The sequence below is a fragment of the Typopeltis vanoorti genome, chromosome 1 (genome assembly GCF_054136105.1).
Source record: "Typopeltis vanoorti isolate ZY-2024b chromosome 1, IOZ_Tvanoo_1.0, whole genome shotgun sequence".
Lineage (NCBI taxonomy): Eukaryota > Metazoa > Arthropoda > Arachnida > Uropygi > Thelyphonidae > Typopeltis > Typopeltis vanoorti.
In genome coordinates, this window is record NC_143549.1 from 155,195,955 (window position 1) to 155,219,532 (window position 23,578).

General features: G+C 33.0%; 1 protein-coding gene and 1 long non-coding RNA gene across 3 annotated transcripts in view; one reads left to right on the top strand and one right to left on the bottom strand.

Annotated features, from left to right (window-relative positions):
- Positions 1-23,578, top strand: part of SecS (Sec synthetase) — a 107,097-nt gene that overhangs the window by 38,560 nt on the left and 44,959 nt on the right. For both annotated transcript variants that reach the window (XM_090399740.1, XM_090399732.1), the window contains exons 5-6: positions 11,357-11,515; positions 15,773-15,926. In XM_090399740.1, coding sequence (XP_090255866.1) covers positions 11,357-11,515; positions 15,773-15,926 — 313 coding nt within the window. The remainder of the gene's footprint in view (positions 1-11,356; positions 11,516-15,772; positions 15,927-23,578) is intronic.
- LOC150110563 (uncharacterized) overlaps positions 12,936-23,578 on the bottom strand; it is a 79,732-nt gene continuing 69,089 nt past the window's right edge. Inside the window, exon 3 of the long non-coding RNA XR_016548962.1 lies at positions 12,936-13,282. This is a non-coding gene — a long non-coding RNA (uncharacterized LOC150110563). The remainder of the gene's footprint in view (positions 13,283-23,578) is intronic.

Sequence of the window (23,578 nt, forward strand, 5' to 3'; positions counted from 1 at the left end):
ATTATTTTTTTGGGGTTGTTTCATGCAGACAGACATGGCAGAACTTAATGTGCACTGTTGCAGACAAATGCATTTTACTACCATTCCATATATTCAAGTTTATCACTTGGATACAATGTAAATTATAACTGAACAAAAAATTAGATTCTTGTTTTAATCCTTTACCCACAGTTTGTGCTTGAAGTATCTTCATGACTCATGAAGATAGTTCATGCCCAACAGTAATTCATAAAGATAGTTCATGCCCAACAGCATCTCAGGTGCAGTGAAAAGTCTGTGTTTTAGTCATCGTGTAATAAAGTGGTAGTTACTTATTTAGTTTTAACAAAAACAGAAATTGCAATCAACAGTGTTTTTGCAGTCTTGCATATTAAATTTAAATATTCAAATATACTGCATATCAGTCTCACTCCTAATAACCCTGCCTATATTTGCATTATCATCAAATAGCTGTATATTGCATGATAGTCCTTCTGAATATCATTAATGTATGTATCGAATAACAGTGGATCAGTTCTTGGTCTGTCATGCTCTTCCATGCCAATATTTTATAATCCAATCCCATATTCTCTAATTTATGCAACAGTCTTCCATACTGTATTCTGTCAAAACTTGAGCAAAATTGAAAGGTATCATGGTATATCCATTCCTGTTGTCTAACTCAACGTAACATTATTATAGAATGTGAGCAAGTTGCTCAAACATGACCTTCCCTTACTAAACCCATGCTGTTCATTGCAAAGTTATAGATTCTCTGTCAACCCATTTCTATATGAGAGCCCTAACCAACTTTTTCAGTCTTAACCATTATTCTAGAGTTACTGATGGGTTGATAGTTGGATACATCAGTCTTTGCATCACCATTATACAATGGGATTACCACACATTTCTTTCCCCTTCTGCAGAATCTTCCCTGTTCTGAGACTGAAATTATATAGCTTGGTCAAAGGAGTAGCCAGTTCAGTTGAACACTCTTTTAGCATCTGGTGCTGATATCCTGTTATATCCTATTGCTGAATTCTTATTCAGTTTGTGCAACAGCTCTAATACCTCTTCCTCATATATCTGAGTTTCTTCTTGAAGAGGTAGCATTGAGTTTAATGTTGCATACATAGATTGATAACCTTCAGCAAAATGGACACTTGTTGGTTGAACAATCTTCTTTGCATCTGTCACTTGCATACCATCCATATTCAGTAGAGTTATTCTTTCTTTTACTTACAGCATAACAATAGAATTCATTTGGGTTGTCTTTAGCTTGCAGGGCCAGTTTCTTTTCATACTCGGGCTTAGTTTACCATACAAAAGTTGACTCTTCTTGCTTACTGCTTATAATTTTCATAACTTGATATCATCTTTTCTTTTCAAATCCCTTGCTTAATTAGATTGCACATCTATTTCATTCATATTTACTCTTCAAACTCTAGGGATACATTCTAATATTGCATCATTTAAGTATTTTATTCAAGTATCAGCATGTAACCTTTTCTGAATGGAACATTCATAAACTACCATGATTGCTGTCACCTACCAGAAGCATAATAGTTACATCTGAAATCCCATCTAAATGCTCTTTGACTTTGTTTCTTCTGTTACATGTTGCTTGAGGAAGTTGTCTTGTACCAGCTCAGTAAATTCAGTTTCATTCTTCTCATGAGATTTCAATGCTACCCAATCAGTGTTTGGGTAATTATTCTCCCATTATGATACTTGTTTCTGACCCATCATTTATATTCAATAATGCATTTCTTCATCACCAGCAACCTATTCATTAGGTCTGTAACAACACCTTACAGCAGATGGCTTCAAACTCACTGCTGTGCGTAAAGCTGTTACCAGTATAACTCTGACTGGGTTCAAGTCATCCAGTATCATTAGCAGCACAACCCTCTCCTATACTGTCTATCCTTCCTAAAATACTGTACCCTTTATACTCGATATTAGTTAGTGTCTTCCTCTGATAGCCAGGTCTCACTAATGCCTACAATCTGAAGTTCTGATGTATTGACGAAGGCAACAAACTCTACCTCATTGTTTCTTATACTCCTACCATTCATGTACAGACATAATAAGTTACTTGCATTCTTTTTTGTATACTTTTCTCTATGTCTCCATGACAGTTGGACAACTTGCAAATCTCTGTTCTTATCTAGTGTGTTTATTATGCAGAGATCATTGCACATGCTTGCTAGGGTCCAAACCAGATGAACACAATCGTTCTTTCCTCATAATCATTTCCATGATAATGCCGATTCCCATCGTTAACACAGCTACATAACATTGCTCTCTTACACACAGATTCTCACCATTCCTCCCATCATAATTCAGTTTTCCTGACTATCTCTATTAGGTCTGATATCAGTTAATAATTTTTAAAACTCCCTAATACCAAATGCATAAAATTGTAGACAGTCCCTCTTATACAAATCCATTCTTCCCTCATACTCACCCCACACATCTAAAAACTCACATCCATTCCTTACATACAGCCTACACATCAAATCATTTGCCATCATAGCCCGTCTTCTTAATTCATTTCTATCGTATCTAGATAATACTTGAAATTTTCGCTTTCTCTATTCACTCTCACTTCTTCCAACAACCCTTTCGCATCCACTCTTATACTGACTTATTGTTAATTACATCAAACAGAAAAGCAAAGCAAAATTGCTTTGCTTTTCTGTTTGACGTAACTTCTGTTTTTCAATTGCATGTGCTATATTTTTAATTTTTGCTTCAGGAAAACTCGAAGTTATGTGATCATCAGTATCATGTTTTCTGATAGTCAAGAGCAACTCATAATGTCCTTCTCATTTACAATCAACTTTACGTACCTGATTTTTGTTTCATACTAACGCTTCCATATTGCAATTGGAAGAATGACGATATGTTGCGCCCTTCAATTGGAAAAGGTCTAAGTTTGATTGTCTTAACAGAAAGAATCTTTTATAATGTTTTTTTTTTTTTTTTTTTCACAACATGAATGGCTTAACATGAATATGACACAGAAAACATATTTGATAATTTCTTTAAAATAACTAATGAAGAGGTCTTAAAAAGAGTAGTAGAAGAAGAAAGAAGTCTGTTAAGGAGGATAAAAAGAAGCAAGGGGAAACTGGATCAGACATATTCTGAGAGGGAATGGAATCATCAGAGATGCCATCGCAGGAAAAACAGAAGGAAAAAGACCCAGAGGAAGAGTAAGGAAAGCAATGCTACATGACATGCTCAATGGAGACAGGTGCACAACCTTGAAAGAGAAGGCTCAGAACAAAAGAGAGTGGAAGAAAAGTTTCTGCTACTAAAAGAAGAACCTGCTCAATTGCAGAATGCTAAAGAAGAAGAAATTTGTTTAAAGAAGACTCCAAGAACTTATTTATCTGCCTACTTGAAATTTGAATATTTTTCTCATCATATCATTGAATTCTTGATATTTATCCTCAGGGAGGAATGTACAGGATATTATGATAGTACACATGAAAAGTTACATCATCACTAACTTCTGATCAACAGATTTCAACAAAATTAATCTGTTATCTGTCAAGACTCTAATATTATCAGATCTTATATTTCTGTCTTCTAAGGCACTTTTTACTGTGTCAGTTCAGTTAGATCTTAGTCTTCCTGTAGGAAAACTAAGATCTCAGGCTGTATAGGTCTTTCAGACCTTGAACAGCTTGAGATTTTTGCCTTATTATTGAGATATTATTGTTCTCATCTTCTTTTTACCCTCTTTTACCTTGCGGTGTCGAGGGTTTATTAATCACTGGACCTCAAACCGTTCACAGGATAAGTTGGTCAGCCCTACCCCCCAGTATATCCTATCTCCTGTAGTGTTGAGTTCTAAAGGCCGGTTTGCCTGTTTTGCAGGATAAAAAAAAAAACAGGATAAACTGGGAAAAAACCCTACTGTCCATGCCCAAGACCATCTAACTTGGCTATGGCTGAGGAAGATCCTTAAGCTCCTCACGTCACCGACAGGAATCGAACCCAGGACACTCCTTCCCCAGGCATATGATTGCGAGGCACACAGCCACTAGGCTAACCATGCAGACTTAGTTTAGGTAATTGAAAATGAAATAAAAAAATGTGTAAAAATATTTTTATGATAAAAATTATGTTAAAACGATATTTTACTGTAAGAAGAATATAGCAGCAGTGTTTGTAGTTTCGCTATTAGGTACTTGACTAGTGAGGCCATTAAGCCTAACCGTGCCTCCTGGTTATCAGTGGAAACAGATTATCATTCAGCAGCATGAAGAATCAGCAAGATATACATGCCTTCCTACATTATTGAAATTAAAATACCTGTAGACGTGTTTTTTTCTTTTTTTTTTAATACTGAGTGCAATGAAATCATCAAGTGGAAAGGAAACTTCATCGCAGTGCAAATAAACATAACTAGTCCACCATTACTGTAAAAATTATTTTCACTGTTTGTGATACCTGGCTATCATGACATAATTTCGTGCAATCACAATTTAGACGATTCATATATGCTTGACTGTGATATGAAAACGAACAGCTGATGGACATGAGAGAGAGAATATGCAGTTTTATACAGAGATGTAAAAAAATGGAACAGATAGAAGAATATAAGAGAGAGTTGGAAATAATTCCCTTTAATAAATAAAAAAATATATAAATAATGAATAGTTATATTTTGTGGATTCCTTATTTGTTCAAGTTCTTAGTCAAGTTTATGCATCTTTACTGTTGTAATTTTTGGTTGTTTTTTTTGAGTGAAGATTAGATGGAAAGCCATTCTCTGTTTGTGGGACTTACAGTTGTCAAGTGAAAGCACTAGAATGTTCCATATAGCTGTTGCCTGTTTCAGTGCTGGATAGTTGTATTTTATGAAGTAAACTGTTAATATTTTTGGTACTTGTTTTAAATAGTAACTGAGTACGCTAGAAGTAAGGCATGTATTAAAGACAACATGTATGAGTTGTCATTTTCTTGTGTGATTGTTTGCATGAAAATTTGCTACTGTTGTTTCCCATAGTGAACTTAAAGATTGATCATAAACTTGCATCTTGATTTCCCAAAGCAAGATTTGCCAAGTTCTCTATTATGTTTGAGTCTCTGACTAAATAAAGATATGTTAATTTCTGCCTTTGTAGAGATCCGTTATTTTCAGGTTATGAATGTGAGTGTGAGTAAAATGGTCACTATTGTTTATTACAAATTTATTTTATATTCATATTATATTCATTTTTGGGACAGATATGTTGATGTATTTGCTGTATGGAACTTTTCATTATCCAATCTTCATGAATTTCTTGAAAAAAATTAATTCAATAAACCCAAGAATCAAATTACTCTGAAAGTAGAAGATAACAATTGTCTTCCTTTTCTGGATGTTCTCATTCTATATCATCCAAATGATAGTTTACAGTTCTTGATATATAGAAAACCAACTTATACTGGTAAATACATTGATTCTAAGTCACATCTTCACTCTCATCAGAAATATGGTGTAATTTAGAAGAGAATCTATGTTCCACAGATTCTCTTCTAAACAAAGAACTGTTTATTATCAGAACTACTTTTATCTCTAATGGTTATAATGCAAAAACTATCGAAAATATAAGTGCCTCTGTAGCGCAATTGGAAAAATGTTGCTCTCTTCAATTGGAAAAGGCCCAAATTTGATTCTCGTAGTGACAGGAGAAATCTTTATATAGGTTTTTTCAATTAAAGGTGAGTTAGCCGATCTCATACAGAGGTAGCAGGGTTTTTTCCCCTCCCAGAAACTGTGTTTTTCATCCCGTATGCAGACAAATCAGCTCGGAACATGCAATTTACAGACAAAAAAATACTAGTGGTGGTAGTGGACGGTAGATGGTGGATGAAGTGGTGAAGACGGAGAGTTGTAGAGTAGGTGGTGCCCTCCCTCGATAAGTCTTTGGACTCCTTGGAGGTGTCATGAAATAATAATAATAATAATAAATATGGTTGTCATCCTAACCTACCTCAAGAAGAAATTACCAGAATTTGTATTTTATATGTTAAAGGAATTTCAGAAAAAATAACAAGACTACTTAGACAGATTAACCCACAAGTCTCCTGTCCAGTCTGAAAACTTAAAATCTTCCTTTTCTCACTTAAAAACCAATATCTTCTTTTCTCCTATTCTGGTGTTTACAGAATCCCATGCTCTTGTGGCTTATGTTATTATGGACAAACTGGTCATTCTGCACAAATTCATCTTGAAGAACATCAGGAATACATTTCACTTAAAGAAACCCAACAAATCTGGTTTAGCAAACCACGCTATCTACAAAACACAGGATTCAGTGGAAAACAAAAGTTATTTTTTTCTAGAAAGATTGGACAAAGGAAGCTGTGAAGCACACATTCACAAGCCATCCCTGAATAAAAATGATTGCCAAAAACTTTCTCAATTTTGTGAGGTTATACTGACTAATATACTCACCATTCATGTGTTCTGTAATTTGTAATTAATTTTTTGTTTATATTTAAAAATATTTACTAACTAAATTAGCTTATTGCAATTTATTTTGAATATCTATTGATGGAGATGGAGCTATTCTCTTGCAGCTGATAGTGCACACAATATCACATACTTTCGATTGAATTGTCGTTCTTGTTTTCCTATAATTGTATTGACAATGGATATGAAACTTAGCTGAAAGCTTTACAAATAAAGACATTTAAATTAAATGTAAGTGATTCTGGTAATAATATTTTATGATGAATTCTTCCTCTTACTTGATTTTTAAAAGAATTATTTTGTTTTGTTTATATATATATATATATATATATTTTTTTTTTTTCGTTAATAAAATATATAAATAGTTATTATATATGATGATTTGTTGTATTAACTCGGAATTGGGATATGTTCATACTTTTTTGTACTGACTGAGATCCAACAATTAGAACAAACAATTAAATTTATTAATTACGCAACATCGAAGTGACCGACTTCTTCAGGCAGGAGAGAACATAGAAAGCCAATAAAAACACTATAAAGAAACATTAAGTCACTATAAAACTATAAATTCGACTATAAACCACAGTTAACTTTGAACTGGAGCTATAGTCTGAGTTAAAGTTCTATTGTTAGACACCTGTGCATGTGTGGCTTTACAAGTGCGCCAGTATCTGACAGCAGAGCTGAATAAGTCCAGTAAATTGTAGCTGAGGTTACTGTTTATATGGAGAGGGTCCATAACAATTTCTTTAGACTCGACTATGTGGTGTTCTACCTCGTCGTGGCATATGTGAAGGTTTGAAGTTGTTGTCCAGTTTATCTCATGTTGCCAGCCTCTATTATTTGTGTTTACTGAAAACAGGACATGGCTTGAGAGGGCACTAGCTCTGGTTCTTTTGTAAGCAATGTCTTTTAGTTGTTCTTTGAGGCGTAGGAGGATGGATTTTTCCATTTGGCCATAGTAATAGTAGTTATATATATATATATATATATATATATATATATATATATAAGTTTTTATATAAGTAGCATAGTGAAACACCAGATACATGAATCTATAAAAGTTAGGAATAAATATATACATAGAATCTCTCTCTAAAAATTAACAAAAGGCTTCCTAGAATACCTCTGCTTGAAAAAACAGTCCTAATCTCAGTGAATTTGGATGCACAAAATTTCATCAAATCTTGGAAGTGCTATCTTTAGACCATAAGTCAAATGACTAAGAGTGTTTAATGAAGTCTACTAGGTGGCAAAATAATTAAGGCTTTGCTTTGTTTCTTTCTTATGTCGATTACACTCATGTGATGCCTGAATGCATATATACTTGTGTGTGGTTCTCTGAAAATGCCAGTTTGATTTTGTCAAATGACAGGAAATAGTAATTAAATTATTCCTAAAAATAGCATTATTAGCAACGTTCAACATATGCTTGAACACCAGAATCAGAGTTAATGTCACAATATGTAGCATGTGTGCAGGAAACATGTCATGACTGAATGAATAAATGAGTGTTAACATCTATGTTGTCTAATTAAACTTTGTTAGGAACTCAAGTAATATTGATGATGACCATCTTTCACCATGCTGTTCTAGAGGACCAGGATCTCTAGTTTGTAATTTGCTACCAAGCAGTTCTGGAGCATTGTAGTAAATCAGTGGAAGTGTTTGCATTTCATACTGGTGCTTCATCACTTATGCTGCATGACATTGCATGCTCTCGTGTAGCCAGACCAGTGAAAGACCTTTTGGTAAAGCAACAGTGGGAAACCATAAAGCATGCCTCTCTACTCTGTTTGGATATGATGGCAAAAAAAGGAGGGAGGACATTCAAATTTTGATATTGATATGTTTCTAAAGTTTTGCAGTATTGAGGAGGTGAAGCAAGCAAGCAATTGCAATCTCTTGGACATTAACAAGAAATAGTTTGCTGATGGTAACAATCTCCATCTTTTAAAGAATTGGGGGAAAGGTTGATTTTATACCAATTACGTTGAAGGCATATAATGTTTTCATTGCAATAAAAATGGGCAACATCTTTTGTATATCAAATAACATTAAAAAATGAATACTGTTTCTGCTATTTATTCCATCTCTGGTCAAGCAGGGTGGTGGTGGTGGTTGGTAGCCTAATAATGATAGGATATGAAAATCATTTCTCATTTAAAACATTTACAACTTTAAGATGGAATTTAAATCCACATCTGTTGAATTGCAAAATAAAGATATTATCTGCTTGGCCTTTGATATTTTCTATTTTACACAAGCTGCAACTCAACTCTTCATGTTACCTAATTCAAGCCTAATGCTAAGGCAGATAAAATGAAAGTAAAAAAAGTCAAATTCAAACACTTGATTTGTTTAGAATTTTTCAAAATTTAAGAATTCTTTATATATAATCATCCATTAAGTAGAATAGGTACATACACAGAGAATCTTTTTAGAAATAAGTCATCAGAGGATTAAAACATCAAAGAGAACAAGAAATTAATTTTTTTCTTGTAATGATGAAAGTTAGGCAGTCTCTAAAATTAGGATCATTTAGGATTTGCTCAACTTTAATAACCATCTGCTATATCACTTACATGCAGAACTTTTGTTAATTCTTGGATATCTATCTCTTTTTGAACTGTGTATATTTCAATAGAAAGCAAAGCATAAATTGTTGCATTCCCAGTCTGATAGACTTACACCTGCCAGTTATTTTCATAGGATTAAATGAATAAGAATAAAATACAAACAGAACTCATAGGGAGAGTGATGTTTATTTGTAATTTGTAAAATTTTACAAATTTACTAATTTGTAAAAAAAAATTTCAAATTAGAATTTGTAAAATTCTAAAAAGATTCTCTGTGTATGTACCTATTCTACTTAATGGATGATTATGTATAAAGAATTCTTAAATTTTGAAAAATTCTAAACAAATCAAGTATTTGAATTTGGCTTTTTTTTACTTTCATTTTATCTGCCTTAGCATTTGGCTTGAATTAGGTAACATGAATAAGAGTTGAGCTGCATCTTGTGTGAAATAGAAAATATCATCACCAAAGGCATCTTTAGTACAAGGACAATTAAACAATAAAAAATTTTAAATAGTGTCGCCTTAATAACTACTGTAAGATAAAAATTGCTAATATTTTCCTAATTAAAAAAATATAATTATATATATTTAAGAGTTGGTACTTTTTAAGTCAGCTGATCTTTCCTATCTCCCATAAATGAGATAAACATTGGATCCTCTTATGAAAACTTGTGAAGCATGGGGTATTTCAAAGGCATCTATATTATAAAGATATTCTACAATAAAGAGCCAAAAGACTTTTTTTTTGGCGACGTAAATTATTTAATTAAGGGGATAATAAATCCTTCATTATTTCAAAGCAGAATACGAAACTCAAAGATCGAAATCTAAGAGTTTCATGCCAAAGAAGCTTTTCAGCTTTGAAACAACGAGGGATTTATTATCCCCTTAATTAAATAATTCACGTCGCCGGAAAAAAAAAAAAAAAAAACTTTTGGCTCTTTATTGTAGTAATAATATATGGATACACCTTTCTGGCAATTCGTATGGTAAAGTATGTAAGCTCATTCACTAAAACCTTGGTATTATCCAGGTCTACCTACTCACTGATGAGACCTCAATAAAGATCGAAACCCTCCCTCATAATGTAAAACAGTAATGCATCTCCTAGGAGCTACGTTTTACATTATGAGAAAATATTAAGGACAGTGATCCGCCTTTGCTCCGAGTTGCCCTATTGTTGTACCACCAGGTGTTGACTTACGCTTGGACTTGCTGGACGTTCTTCGGCATGAAACTCTTAGATTTCGATCTTCAAGTTTCGTATTCGGCTTTGAAACAATGAGGGATTTATTATCCCCTTAATTAAATAAAGATATTCTATAAGAAATAAGCTTTTATGAAGGATTCTTGTCTTATTCTGATGAACTCTGTGCTTGGTGGAGAATGCATGTTCATCAAGTCCAGACTGTTCAGGCTCATGATATTTCATATAAGACTTAAGTTCTTCACGACCAATAAAAGCAAATCTTCTAGTGTGTTCATAATATGATAAGCCACAAGAACAAGGAATGTGGTAAACACACCTGGAAGAAGCCTCTCTCTCTCTCTCTCTTTCTCTCTCTCTCTGGGAGACGCAAGAAAACTGGAGATTTTTTTTTTCTGATAAGACAAAAGGCAACCTAAAAAAGGTTCAGTGGTCTGTACATTCAGAAATTCTTTGCACATAAAGGAGAGGAATAAGAATTATTTCTTCTTGAGCAGAGGAGACAGAGATCTTTTACTTCTGAATGCTTTTTTTAATGAAGTCATCACTAAAGCCATTTGATATGAAAGTTTCTTAACGTGTTATAATTCTTTCTGTAGAAGTTCATTCGAAAAATTCAGTTAATGGGTATTTTATATTATGGTCTTGATAGTCCCAGTATTTTTGATTAGGATGATGGTGTGACATAATGCAGTTTTATTCTTAGTATGCATACTCATGGTATTCCAATCTTGAAACAAATTAAATGATAATCTTTTTGATAATAAATTATGATATAGTAATATGGCTTAATACAGAAGGGATTATACATAGTAAAAAATGGGAGGAAATGGGAGGCTATCCTTGGAAGTTGTGTAAAGATGGGTTGAAGAGAGGAGTCAAATTTTTACCTGGAGAGTGGTGGATGAGGGGAATGCATTATCAAAATGTCTTTTGATATGCTATTAGTGTGAATGAATTTCAGGTTAGATACAATATATGTTGCTTGTTGAGTGAGATATTCCATGATTAGTCTAATTCCATGGCAGTTTATTTATAGTAATAATAATGTTATATGAAGAATAGGTAATGAAACTAATTAAGTTTTTTTTTTTTTGTTTTTTTAAGGTGTCCCATCTGCATCATCATGTTTGATTGTTCCAATGGCAACAGGCATGAGCTTAGTATTGTGTTTTTTGACTCTTCGACAAAAACGACCAAATGCTAAATATATCATTTGGTCAAGGATTGATCAGAAATCTTGTTTCAAATGCATTCTTACTGCAGGTAAGCCAATTGGATCATAAATTGTACATATGTTTATACAAGCATAAGCTTTCTTTCACTTGTAGACAGATAGAAAATAGTTCTCAAATTGCCTAATGCTGTTTATAGGATGAAATTCTTTGATTGAGATTAACCATAATCTAAGATTGAGATTTAACCATATTCCTGTTGTATATTTTGCCTGATAATTGTGTGTAGCGAGAGATGTAATTTACTTATGTTTAGTTTTTCCATTATTTGAAAATACATCCAGTTCTTATCGTAGCAAACATCATTACAACAACTTGCCAAAAAAGTCCCAACTGAAACTTGTTTGTTGCATTACTTTTTTTTAAAAAAAAATTCACTGTAGTAATCTGCAAAAATGAAAGGTTTGTATACTATGAGATTTTTTTTTTTTCGGTATATACATTCCTTTACTTTAAAAGAGTACTGGTTTCCCCAAATCTTAAAATAAATTTCACTTATTACATTCTCTTACCTTAATCTCATAATAGGACAAGAGAAATGTAGTACAAAACAAACATTATTTAATAAATATTAAAAATATACAACTATATGGTTCTGCCTTACTGTGTATATAATAGTTTTTATTTATTTCTTTATTTTCATTTCTTTTAAATTTGTGGTTTTAAAAAACACACAAAGTTTCACACAAGCAAAACACACACACACTTTTGCACAAAGTTTTGTGTAATTTATCATTTCGGTACCGATTTCTTTTTTTTTAATTCACATTTTTCGACTATCTTGAATGTATTTCTACACTCAGTTATCAGTAACTTTTGCTCACTATCTTTAATTATATGCTGTCTCAGCTCTGATCAAGTCTTGTGCCAAGTTATTTGCCATCTTTACCTTCAAAACATTTTCACACGGGTATGTTAAACAAATTAATATTCTTTAATTAAAACCTCATTTTTCATTAAAACTTAATTTTTATCTTTTTTAGCGTGGTTGTTGTAAAAGGGACTGCTCCATTGCCAAAATAGCTTAACTGTTTTATCCAATATTATACAAATATAATTATTTACATAAAATTTGTTTAAAATAATTTCATAAGTGATACTTTCTCTCTCACACACAAATAGAAATTAAAAATAAAATAAAATGATGTTTTATAAAAACAAAACAAAGAAAACAATATCCTTTGCTTATCCTTTCTAGGAGTAAAATCTTTGGCTTTCCAAATACATTCAGTGCAGTCAGTTCCAAATTGAGAGCCATCTCACTCTGCTTCAGAAAATCCATACTTAAGCTCTGTTGGTTTGACAGTTTTTAAAGTAATCCTTTCATACTGGTGCAATCATTTCTCTTTTCTATCTGAATACAGTTTCTTTTTTATTCAAATAAAATGTTTAGTTGCATCTAATGACTGGTATAAACATAGGATGAAGAAAACAATAGACCACATTATTAGAGGAATTCACTGTTTTTTTCGCCACACTATACTACTGTCCATCCTTTTAAAAACAAATATTAGAGGCCTTCATTTATATTTTTATCTTCTGTTCTTCACCATTTTTGAAAGAAAATTTTCAGATTAATCTGTAGGTCTCTAATTTCATTTCTTTAACTTTGTACTCTTTCCTTTCTGAAGGAACCCACATTTTCATTCCAATCTCCACAATAACAACAAAGCCAAAACAACTTTGCAGCTGCTAGAAGTTACACTACTCCTGAATGTCTATGTATGCATGCATGCACTCGCTTCAAACTGCCACTTAAACTTAATGGCACTGTTCTTGTACTGATAGGATGAACAACCTAAAAAATTTATTTTTAGATAAGGAAAACATTTTTATTATACATTCTCAGTCTGTTAAAGAAAAATATGACAATTTTTTTTATATACATTTGGCCAAAATTAAGTGCAATTCTTGAAGTTCTTTTACCTCCCTTTCTTGGCATCTTTGGTGATGGTATGTAATAACTTGAATTTGAACACAACTTCACGTTTTAGTTTCTATCTGCGCTAAGTTTTTTTAATGTCTTTTAGTTTTGCATGCCTATAATATTTCATGAATTTTTAATAATCCAGTAATAATTATTCATCATGTGTTATTTATATTTTATCAAGGACTAACTAATAGTAATCATTTGCTGCTCTTACAGTATTTGCAGTTTCATTTCTTATTATGGCAATGCTAATAATAATGCAATTTAACTCTCACTATGGTAAACATTTATGGGTAAATTTACTCACTATGACAATTTAAATAAAATGTCTGTTAGGTAGTATTATGCTAAAAGAAATTCATATTCCAGTAATTACAAACAACTCCTTTAGTCCCTGATGTTGGGTATAATGAGAGTTGACTTTTTTTTTGTTACAAATGATAAATTCTTTTAAGTACATTCTGGATCCCCAATCCAGAGGTTAACAGCTGGTTATCCTCTTCTTCCTATTTCATGTATCTCTGAAGATCTGGATACTGAAAAGGCAAAAGTAGCAGCAAGGCTGACCAAGGTATCCTCTTCTTTCTTCTTATTATTATGCACCTTCCATGGAGTCGGCTGACTCATCATGTGAGATTCATTCAACTGACAACATATTTATCATGCCAAATCTTAAAATCCTTAACATTACTTGCATTAACAACACATTCTAGTAGTGTGTTCCATTCGCTGAATTTTCCATGCAAAAAATCTACTTCTCACACCCCTCTTCACCACACTCTTACATAACTTCCAGGGATGACCTCTGGTTTTTCCCTTCTCACGTTCTACTCTTTTTATTATCTCACCTAGATTAATCCAATAAAATCCTCTAACTTAAATGTCTCTATCATATCATCTCTTTATCTTCTATCCACCAAACTCTGCAATTCACATTTTTTCAACCTCTCTCCATAGCCAGGTCCAAAGTTCTGATATTGTCTTAATCACTCACCTCTGGATGCTTTTCAATGCCTCCACATCACACTGAAAATCAGGTGACCAGATTTGAGTACAATAATCGAAGTGTGGTCTGATCAGTACTTTATACAGTGGCACAATCACTTCCTTATCCTTACATGTTAGAGTACTTCTTATCATAGCAGTACTACAATGTGCAGCCTTTGCAACACTAGCAATATGCTCTCTAAACTTCAGTTTACTGTCAACCATCACTCCTAAATCTCTAATCTCATCTACTTCCTGCAGTATGGTGCCGTCGATGTAGTACAGTCTTATGTTTCTGCACTTCAAAATACAACACCTTGCATTTATTGATATTAAAACTACAACCCCACTGCTTTGTCCAAGTAAAAAGTCTAAAAAGTCTATTCATATCTTCCTGAAGGGAATTAACATCAGCAGTGCTACTTATAATTCTTCCTGATTTTGCATCATCAGCAAACAACTGAAAATCCCCAGTGAGTCAGTCCACATGATATATTGTTTACAAACAAGTTAAATAGCAGGGACCCAAGAACAGAACCCCGGGACATGCCACTGGTTACCCTTCTGTTTTGAGACATTGCTCCATCATACACAACCTGCTGGTATCATTCTGGGAGCCAATCTCTGATCCATCTAACCAACATACTATCTATTTTCATCTTTGCAGCTTGTATACCAACTTATCATGTGATAATCTATCAAACGCTTTTGAAAAGTAAAAGTCCAAGAATATCACTGTATATGATTCTCATTGTGTGCTTAAGGGTCAAAGCTGTATAACTGAGAGGAGACCTCCACATAGCCTTTAAAGGAATGCAGAGAACCGACCAGGGCTTCTGACCTAATGTCCATTCCTCGCCTTCTCGTGGTGCACCCTGTTGGGTATCTACTTGGATACTGAACAAACGAGGATGTCGTACCATCATTTTTTATTTTGGTTTAACCAATAAGAATACATTTTGGTTGGCTAAATCCCAAATTGCCAGCCCATCCTCGTTTGTTCAGTATCCAAGTAGATACCCAACAGGGTGCACCACGAGAAGGTGAGGATTGGACATTAGGTCAGAAGCCCTGTTCGGTTCTCTGCATTCCTTTAAAGGCTATGTGGAGGTCTCCTCTCAGTTATACAGCTTTGACCATTTACTTAGAGGAGTAATATGGAAATTTTTCTAGAAGTAATACCTATTAGGTAAATTATTTAGTTTATAGAATCACTACTGTAGATGAATCTTTTCCTAATAGAAGATTGAAATTGTAGTAACAATGATGTACTGATGTTATTTAGATTGAGTTATGAGATTCATTTAATAAGGAATTTGATTTTTCAAAATATTCATGTATAATATAAAATTGTTTTTCTTATTTTTATAGGTTTTGAACCAGTAATTGTAGAAACTAAAATGGAAGGGGAAGAATTATGTACCGATGTAGAAGCAATTGCAAAACATGTAGAAACTTTAAAACCAGAAAATATACTTTGTATATATACAACAACATCCTGTTTTGCTCCAAGAGTACCAGACAGGTATGCATATATATTATCTTTTCATGTTATTAAAAATTTTTTAAAAAAATGAATTACATATACAGTAGTGCATTAAAAAAACCCAATTTTCCTTGGAAACTTGATTTTTTTTTAGTAGCTTCCAAGTAGGATGGTGCATGATTGGAATGGATTGCCTTTGGATGTTGTGAGTACAAGCAGTGTGAATGAATTCAAAAATAAGTATGATAGCTGGTGCGTGTAGTATATGGCCTCCCTCTGATGAGTCTGACTCCCTGGAGATGTCTCTTAATAATAATTATTATTATCAAATTGGGAATGGAAGTAATATTTCATTTTGAAATTACAACTTCTCCACAGAATGAAAATAGTTACAAAAACTGAAGCAGAAAAAAGAAAACAAATTATAATGTTTTTATTCCTGTGGGGTCGCTTAAGAGTAGAAACTAGATAACAGGATAACTAGAATGAGAAGACCTCCACATAGCCTTTAAAGGAATGTGGAGAATTAACCAGAACTTCAGACCTAGTGTGTAATCATCTCCTGTTGTTGCACTCCATTAACAGGTATCTACATGATACTGAAAGAATGAGGGTATTCCAGTAATACGAGGTTAAGTTGACCAAATTGCATTTTGCATTGGCTTAAACTAAAAGACTGATGGTTCAACAAGATGAAATGTCATGCAGGTTAGGGGATCACCCAGTTAAACAATGACCACTCCTCTCCCTTTTTAATCATTAGGGAACCAGGCAAATGATGGTGAAGTCAGATACTGGAACAAAACAGCAGAACTCAAGATAGTTACTGAGAATATAAGAAGTAACAGCAGGGGGTAAAAAAAAATTTTTTTCTGCTGATACCCATCCATGAAAGGCTGTAAACCTATATTAGATTAGTATCATAAGCAGGCTAAGAATTCTTTTTTTTCTATTTTTATAATTTTTTTTATTAATTTTTTACCTAGTTAAAAACTCTGCTCTAGAGACCAAACATGGAACTTTTTAAGCCACTTCAGGCCTCCAATAAGCAGGACAAGTCTGGCAGAAGAATTAGATAAGTACCATGTTGACATAATTGATGTTACAGAAACAAAGATGTGTGAAGGTCTTCTAAATAACAAGACACTATATTCAGAGGAATAGCTATTGTACTCAATACTTAGCATGAACATGATCTTCATTAATGGTTTCAAAAAAAGCACTGTGGGAATAATGGAGAAATGACAATGAGACTTATTTTGCCTATGGTCCCGAAGAAGGTTCTACTAAGAAAGAAGTAGAGGATTTTTGGAATCATTGGAGAACACAGCTGATGTGAAGAGAAAAGGAAAAGTTGATCATTGTTGGATATCTAAACAGCAGAGTAAGAAATGAATGCTAGACTTATGTTTTGGAACACTTATTATCAGGAACAAAGCAATCCAGGGAATCAAGGGCTCGCTTTGTGAGACCTCACCCACACCAGTCCCTCATGCTTGGAAAGAAGGCAATAGACATCATAAAGTGAGGAACAAATAGCCATGGTTCCCACCTTAATAACATGTAGGACCTCCTTTTGCTACAGTGACCGCAGCAGTCCTATGAGGCATACTTGCCGCAAGTGTATGATGCCAATCAATGGGAATTTTGGACCATTCTTTCTGTAGGCATGTAATGAGGTCCTGGACATCCAAATCCTTGATATCATTTTTAACACTCTCCTTTGCACTCTGTCCACTATATCATAATCACAACGGAAACCAGGAGACCACAAGAGGCAAAATGACATCCTTATCTTTATATGTGAACATTCGTTTCAGCATTTGCAATCTATGCTACACAGCCCCTGAACTTGCTTCCTATCTACTAACACTCCAAGATCCCTAACCTTATCAGTTTCTTCTAGCATAATCCCACCAAAATATAGCATGACATTTGATATGTAATCACACCAAAGTGAATGACTTTACATTTACTGACATTGAACTGACATCCGTTTTCCCATGTCCACAATTCCAGCCAATGTTTTACTAATGTTTACATTGTGGACTTGAGTGGAATTTTCTCAGTTGCATTTCTGAGCATGTGCAGAAGTGAAAAGAACATTACTAAACATTGCTAGTTGTTCGGCTGTTTGTGGGGTAGGAAAAGGAACACAGCAGGAGAAAACTGCAGTTTCTGTGTCTTCTATATATGAAAACTGAACAGAAATTAGAAGAAAAATTAGGAACAGAAGCCTGAGAGAGGATATCTTTCCTATGAAGAGATAAGTGTGAAGTTTATTATATTATATATTATAGTCATTAATCCATATAGGATTTATTTCAGTGGAAGCTGAAAGAAACTTTATTGATTTCCAGTTCATATAGAATGGGCCTAGCAAAGTTTGTTTTATTTAGGATTCTCAGTCTAATTTGTGGTTTCTAATAGTTGATATGTTTTTAGTTATTTTTTCAGAAGTTTTCACTTTCATATAGAAGGCAAGATTGTTCTGAAGTGACAAAACTGTTGATAAGTTTGAATGTTGAGACTTTCATATAGAAAGTTAATTCATTCTAAATTGATGATATAGTTTTTTAGTAGTGTATTCATTGGAGTTTGCTGTTAGTTAATATAGAAAGTAAAGTTATAGAAGTGTCTTGGATGAACACAAGATTATGTTTTCTTCAGTGTTCTGTGATTTTAAGATGCAAGAAGAGTTTCACTTATGTTGCTATCATATCTTATCTTGTCCTATTCTCTCAACCGTATGGCTGGTAGTGGGTAGCTATATGCTACCATACTAGGGAGATTATTATGAGCAAGGTGGTTTCCCATTGCCTTCCTTGCCATAGTATGTTTTATGACTGTAGCCGTGTGTGTTCACGGGACCAGTTTGCCTGTTTTGAGGGATGATAAACCCAAGTTACTGGGAGAAAAACCCTCCACCTCTGTATGTTGCTATCATAGAGATAGCATAGAGAGGACCTTTGTTTTGTGTTGGTCTTTCTCCTGTGTTAACTCAAGAAAGAATAAAAGTTGTGTAGAAGGCAAGAAACTAAGGTTATAGAAGTTTTGTCCATACAGGACAATATCTGTTGGTTTATGTGATTGAAAGAAAGTTGTACACATTAAAGTCTTGTAATTTGAAGACAATACTGCTGCTTGCATGGTTCAGTAGTTGATTTGATTTGATGTATATATGTGGGGGAGGGGGGTTGGAAAGTTCTGATAAACACCTAGAACAAAAATTATATTAAAACAACTGATATAACCACAAGAAAGAACATAATTTATCTATTTATCTTCAGAACTCTGCTGCTAGTATTCTTTCTTGTGGTTATATCAGTTGCTTTAATATAATTTTTGTCTAGTTGTTTATTGGAACTTTCCAGACCCCCCCCAATGTGTGTGTGTGCTTTTTTTAATCATAAATTAAAGATTTTTATTTTGGTTAAAAAGTGTTTAAAGACTCAATCTCTTAATGGGCTAAATGAGCTTAAAAAAAGGGTAATTAGAAGTTAGTTACATGGGAGACATCCTGGGATACAAACTATGTGCAAGCTTTACTAAGAGTTTAGTTTTAGTGTTTTCTTTTTATTTTGACTGCTTGGGAGTAGTGATAGCGATCAACACCAGACCTGGAGATAAACTTCAAGATTTAAGGCAGTTTCAAATAGAGTAATGTTGGCACATTTCAAAATGGGGAAGTGGACAATGAAACATATTTATACCTACCTACGGTCCCACAGAAGATTCTAAGGAAGAAGTCGAAGAATTGTTCACATCAGAACAGACAGCTGACATAAAGAAAATGGAAAAAGTGGTCCTTGTTGGAGATCTAAACAGCAGAGTAGGAAATAAAGGTAAGTATTTGCTGGATTTCTACTCAGGACACAGTCTAATTATTACTAACACCATGTTCCAACATAAAGATGTGCACGAGTTCATGTGGAGAAAAGAGACAAGAAATAAGAAAACCTCATTGATTATGTCATTGTTGATAATGATGATATCTTCATGCTGGTTTAAGATACAAGAGTGTACAAAGGATTTGAAAGTGGATGTAACCATTACTTTCTGCTAAGCAGGATAAAAATGGATATTACTTTGAAAAGAGCAGTATGTAAGAAAGTTCTAAAAAAAATTGAGCAGCTTTTACAGGTAAACTGTAGACTTGACTATACAAACATTATTGAAGAAAATTTAAGGCAGTTTGAAAACAAGAACCAAACTTTGGAGTTTCAGGCAAACTCTGAAGAAGGTATTGATTGTTCAGCTAAGGAAGTATATGGTGAAGTTGTCTGTAAGAACAGAAAAATAAGACCCCCATGTAGACACAAGAAATTAAAGAAGCAGTTCTGGAAAAGAAAACAGCATACCAAAAGTTCTTAGCAAATAGGTCTGCATATACCCTAACAAAATGAATGTAATTCATTTTGTTAGGGTATATGCAGACCTATTTGCTAAGGAAGGACAAATGTAATATAGTTGTCTCATAAGCCTCAGTTGCTTCAGCAATAAGTTGATCCAACCCAAAATATCTTCATCTTTACTATCTATGCTGCCTTTGTCATTGTAAAGATAATGACATCCCTGTTGTTCTATTCTTCCCTCTGACTTTTAACAGCCTCTAGAAATTTTAGCACTTTGTGATATTTATCTTCTCTATTTTTCTAGTCTTCTCATGACTTTCTTCCAATTTCACATATAATTTAGTATCTTTTATATATTTTTCTCTGTATTTTCTAAGGCATATGTTATTTACCTGGAAGGAACTTTCAGTATAATTTCTTCTTTTCCAGGAATTTTTCTACAGCTTCTTGGGTCCACCATAGTATTTAGATTTTTTCCTTCATGCAGATACCATTCTATTTGGTTGGGTGGAATGCACTTCTCAAGCTAGTTGGAAAAGTTTCATGTTTGGTCTCTAGGATATAAGATATTTCAAATGCAAATTGATTTTACATTTGAAAACAAACATATTATTGGCCATGAACAATAACATAGGCCAGTGGTGTTCAACCTTTTTTACTACGCGAGTTACTTTTCTATAAAAAGTTATTCACTGATCTACTCTCTTATATAGATCACGTTCCCCCAACCTAATATCTAATTATGCACAAATAAACAACTAAAAAAAAATACACAACTAAAAACTTTATTTGTGTATTTAAAAATTTATTTATCACTTTTAATTATTTTAATACAACAACAAAAAAAAAAATATATATATATATTGGAATAAAATATTTATTTCTCTATTTTGGAAAACCAAAGTTAGAAAAAACAACAGATTGATTACACACTCACAAGTTACAGGAAATGCTGGTTGATTAAAAAAAAAAAAAAAAAAAAAAGTTAATGTGAAATTTGGCATGGTTTGGACCTTGCAATATTTTCATAGTCAAGTTGATATGAAGAAGTGGCCAATCACAGACAATCATCCAAATGATCATTTGTAATTTGGTTTCTTAATTGATTTTTTATGACTATCATATTTGAAAAAGCACATTCTGATAAGTATGTCGATCCGAAACATGACAGAATTTTTGAAATTTCTGTGATGTTCAAGTTTTCTTGAAATGGATTATTGATAAAAGATACAATCGTTTCAGTTTTATTAAAATCTTTAAATCTTGAATTTATTTCTTCCTGAACTAATTCTATTTCACAAATAAATTCTTTTAAATCATAGTGAAGCATTTCTTGAATTTGTTCAAAAAATTTTAATAAATATGGGAGATGTCTAAATTTGCAGTCATTTATATTTTTCTTTAATAAAAGTAAATATTGTTGGAAAGTTTTTATTGAACTTAACATGTCAATTAAATTTTTATCTCTACTTGTAACTCTAAATTTAAATTGCTTAATTTCTTACAGAAATCTACTAAAAATGATATGTAACAACCATCTTTTATCACTCAATTGTGGATAAATATCTCCTTTTTCATCAAGAAAATTTTTTATATCATTAATTAATACAAGAAATCTTTCTATTTATTGTACAATAATATTCATTATTGTACAATAAAAGTTCCCTATCATCATCTGTCTGTAATTTAAATAACTGCCGTTGCAGGGCTTTTCCTCAAACAGAATTTACAATTTTAAATCTAATATCCAAAACATCTTTTGTGTTTAATCTTTTACTACACAATACTTGTTGGTGAATAATACAGTGGTATGTTAAAAAATCTGAATATTTGTCATTGTTTTTGTATAATGAAATGAAGTCTGATTTATTACCTATCATTGCAGGAGCACCATCAGTAGTAACAGACATAAGTTTAAAAAGCGGAAGTTTGTGTTCTTTCACAAATTCATCAAATGCCAAAAAAAGTCTTCTTCCCTAGTCCTTCCCAATAATGGTATAATTTTCAAAAGTTCTTCTTTACTTGAATAATCTTGAAATATCATGCAAATAAATACCATTAACTGAGCAATATCAGTGAAGTCGTTTGATTCATGAAATTGTAATGAAAATGCAACACACTGGTGAATATCTGACATTAACCTAGCCTGGAAACTTTTCTCCAGCAATTGGAACTCTTGCTTTCGGCAATTTGAAACCTTGCCTGTGGCCTAGAAGTAGTCTCTCTCTAGCGATGTCTCAAACCGAGAAGCTCCTTTCTGGAAGCAGGAAACTCCTTTCTCAAGCAATGTGGATCAGGGCAGTCTCTCTGACGGCGACTCTGGACCGGGCAGCCTCCTCTCTGACAGTAATTCTGCAACTGGAACCCCTTCTGCTTGCTTCAGTCCCTTTTTATTAGGCCTCTTCTGAGACCTCGCATGAAGTTTTTGCAACCACCAATGAATTGGTATGAGTCTTTCATCTTAAGTTTCAAGTTCAGCACGCATTTTGTTCTCTATACCAAGACATACAAAGTTTGTTTTTTTTACAATATTTATGTGGGACTTCACCTAAGTAAAAAATCGATGTAATGTGCTTTGGAATATTTAAGCCACAATTGAGTTTTTACACTCTGCTTATAATCGTATTCACTCAGCTCGCTATTTGACTTCCACTGATCCAAATTAATTCATTTACTTAATATTTTCACTTAATATTTTGTATTAAAAATAATACAAAATAATGACAAATAAAATATTGTTTTCAGTTTTAATTAAATTTGTAAGGAGGAATACACAAGAGATCGACCAAAAATTGCTCTGCGATCACGATCAACGGGTTGAACACCCCTGACATAAGCAATAATACTTTTCCTTTTTCCTGGTTGTTGTCTCCCTGTGAATTTATGCACATCTTTGTGTCAACATACATCAGTGAAAATAGGACATTAATGTAACAAGTATTAACCCATTATTAGACCCATCTTTTTTTTTTTCTCTCAGAACATTTCTGTAGGTTTATGATTTGTTTTTTACTTTTATGTTGCAAGCTCAAGAGATCCTACGACATATCACAACAGCTTAAAAATAATAATAATAAATAAATAAAACATTAAATTAGCAGTATACATGATGAGAGTTAAAATCAATTTTAACTTATCTTTTGTATGTTGGGTTAGAAATAAAACATTAGAAAAAATCCAAGACTAGTAGAGACCACATACATGAGAGCTCTAAGAAAAATGAGGGGGTGAACAAATTGTATCATTAAAAATGGAGATATTAGGAGGGAACTTGACATTGTTAGTCTTTACAAATTGGCAGGTTGAGCTAATCTAAGGTGATGTGGTCACTTAAAC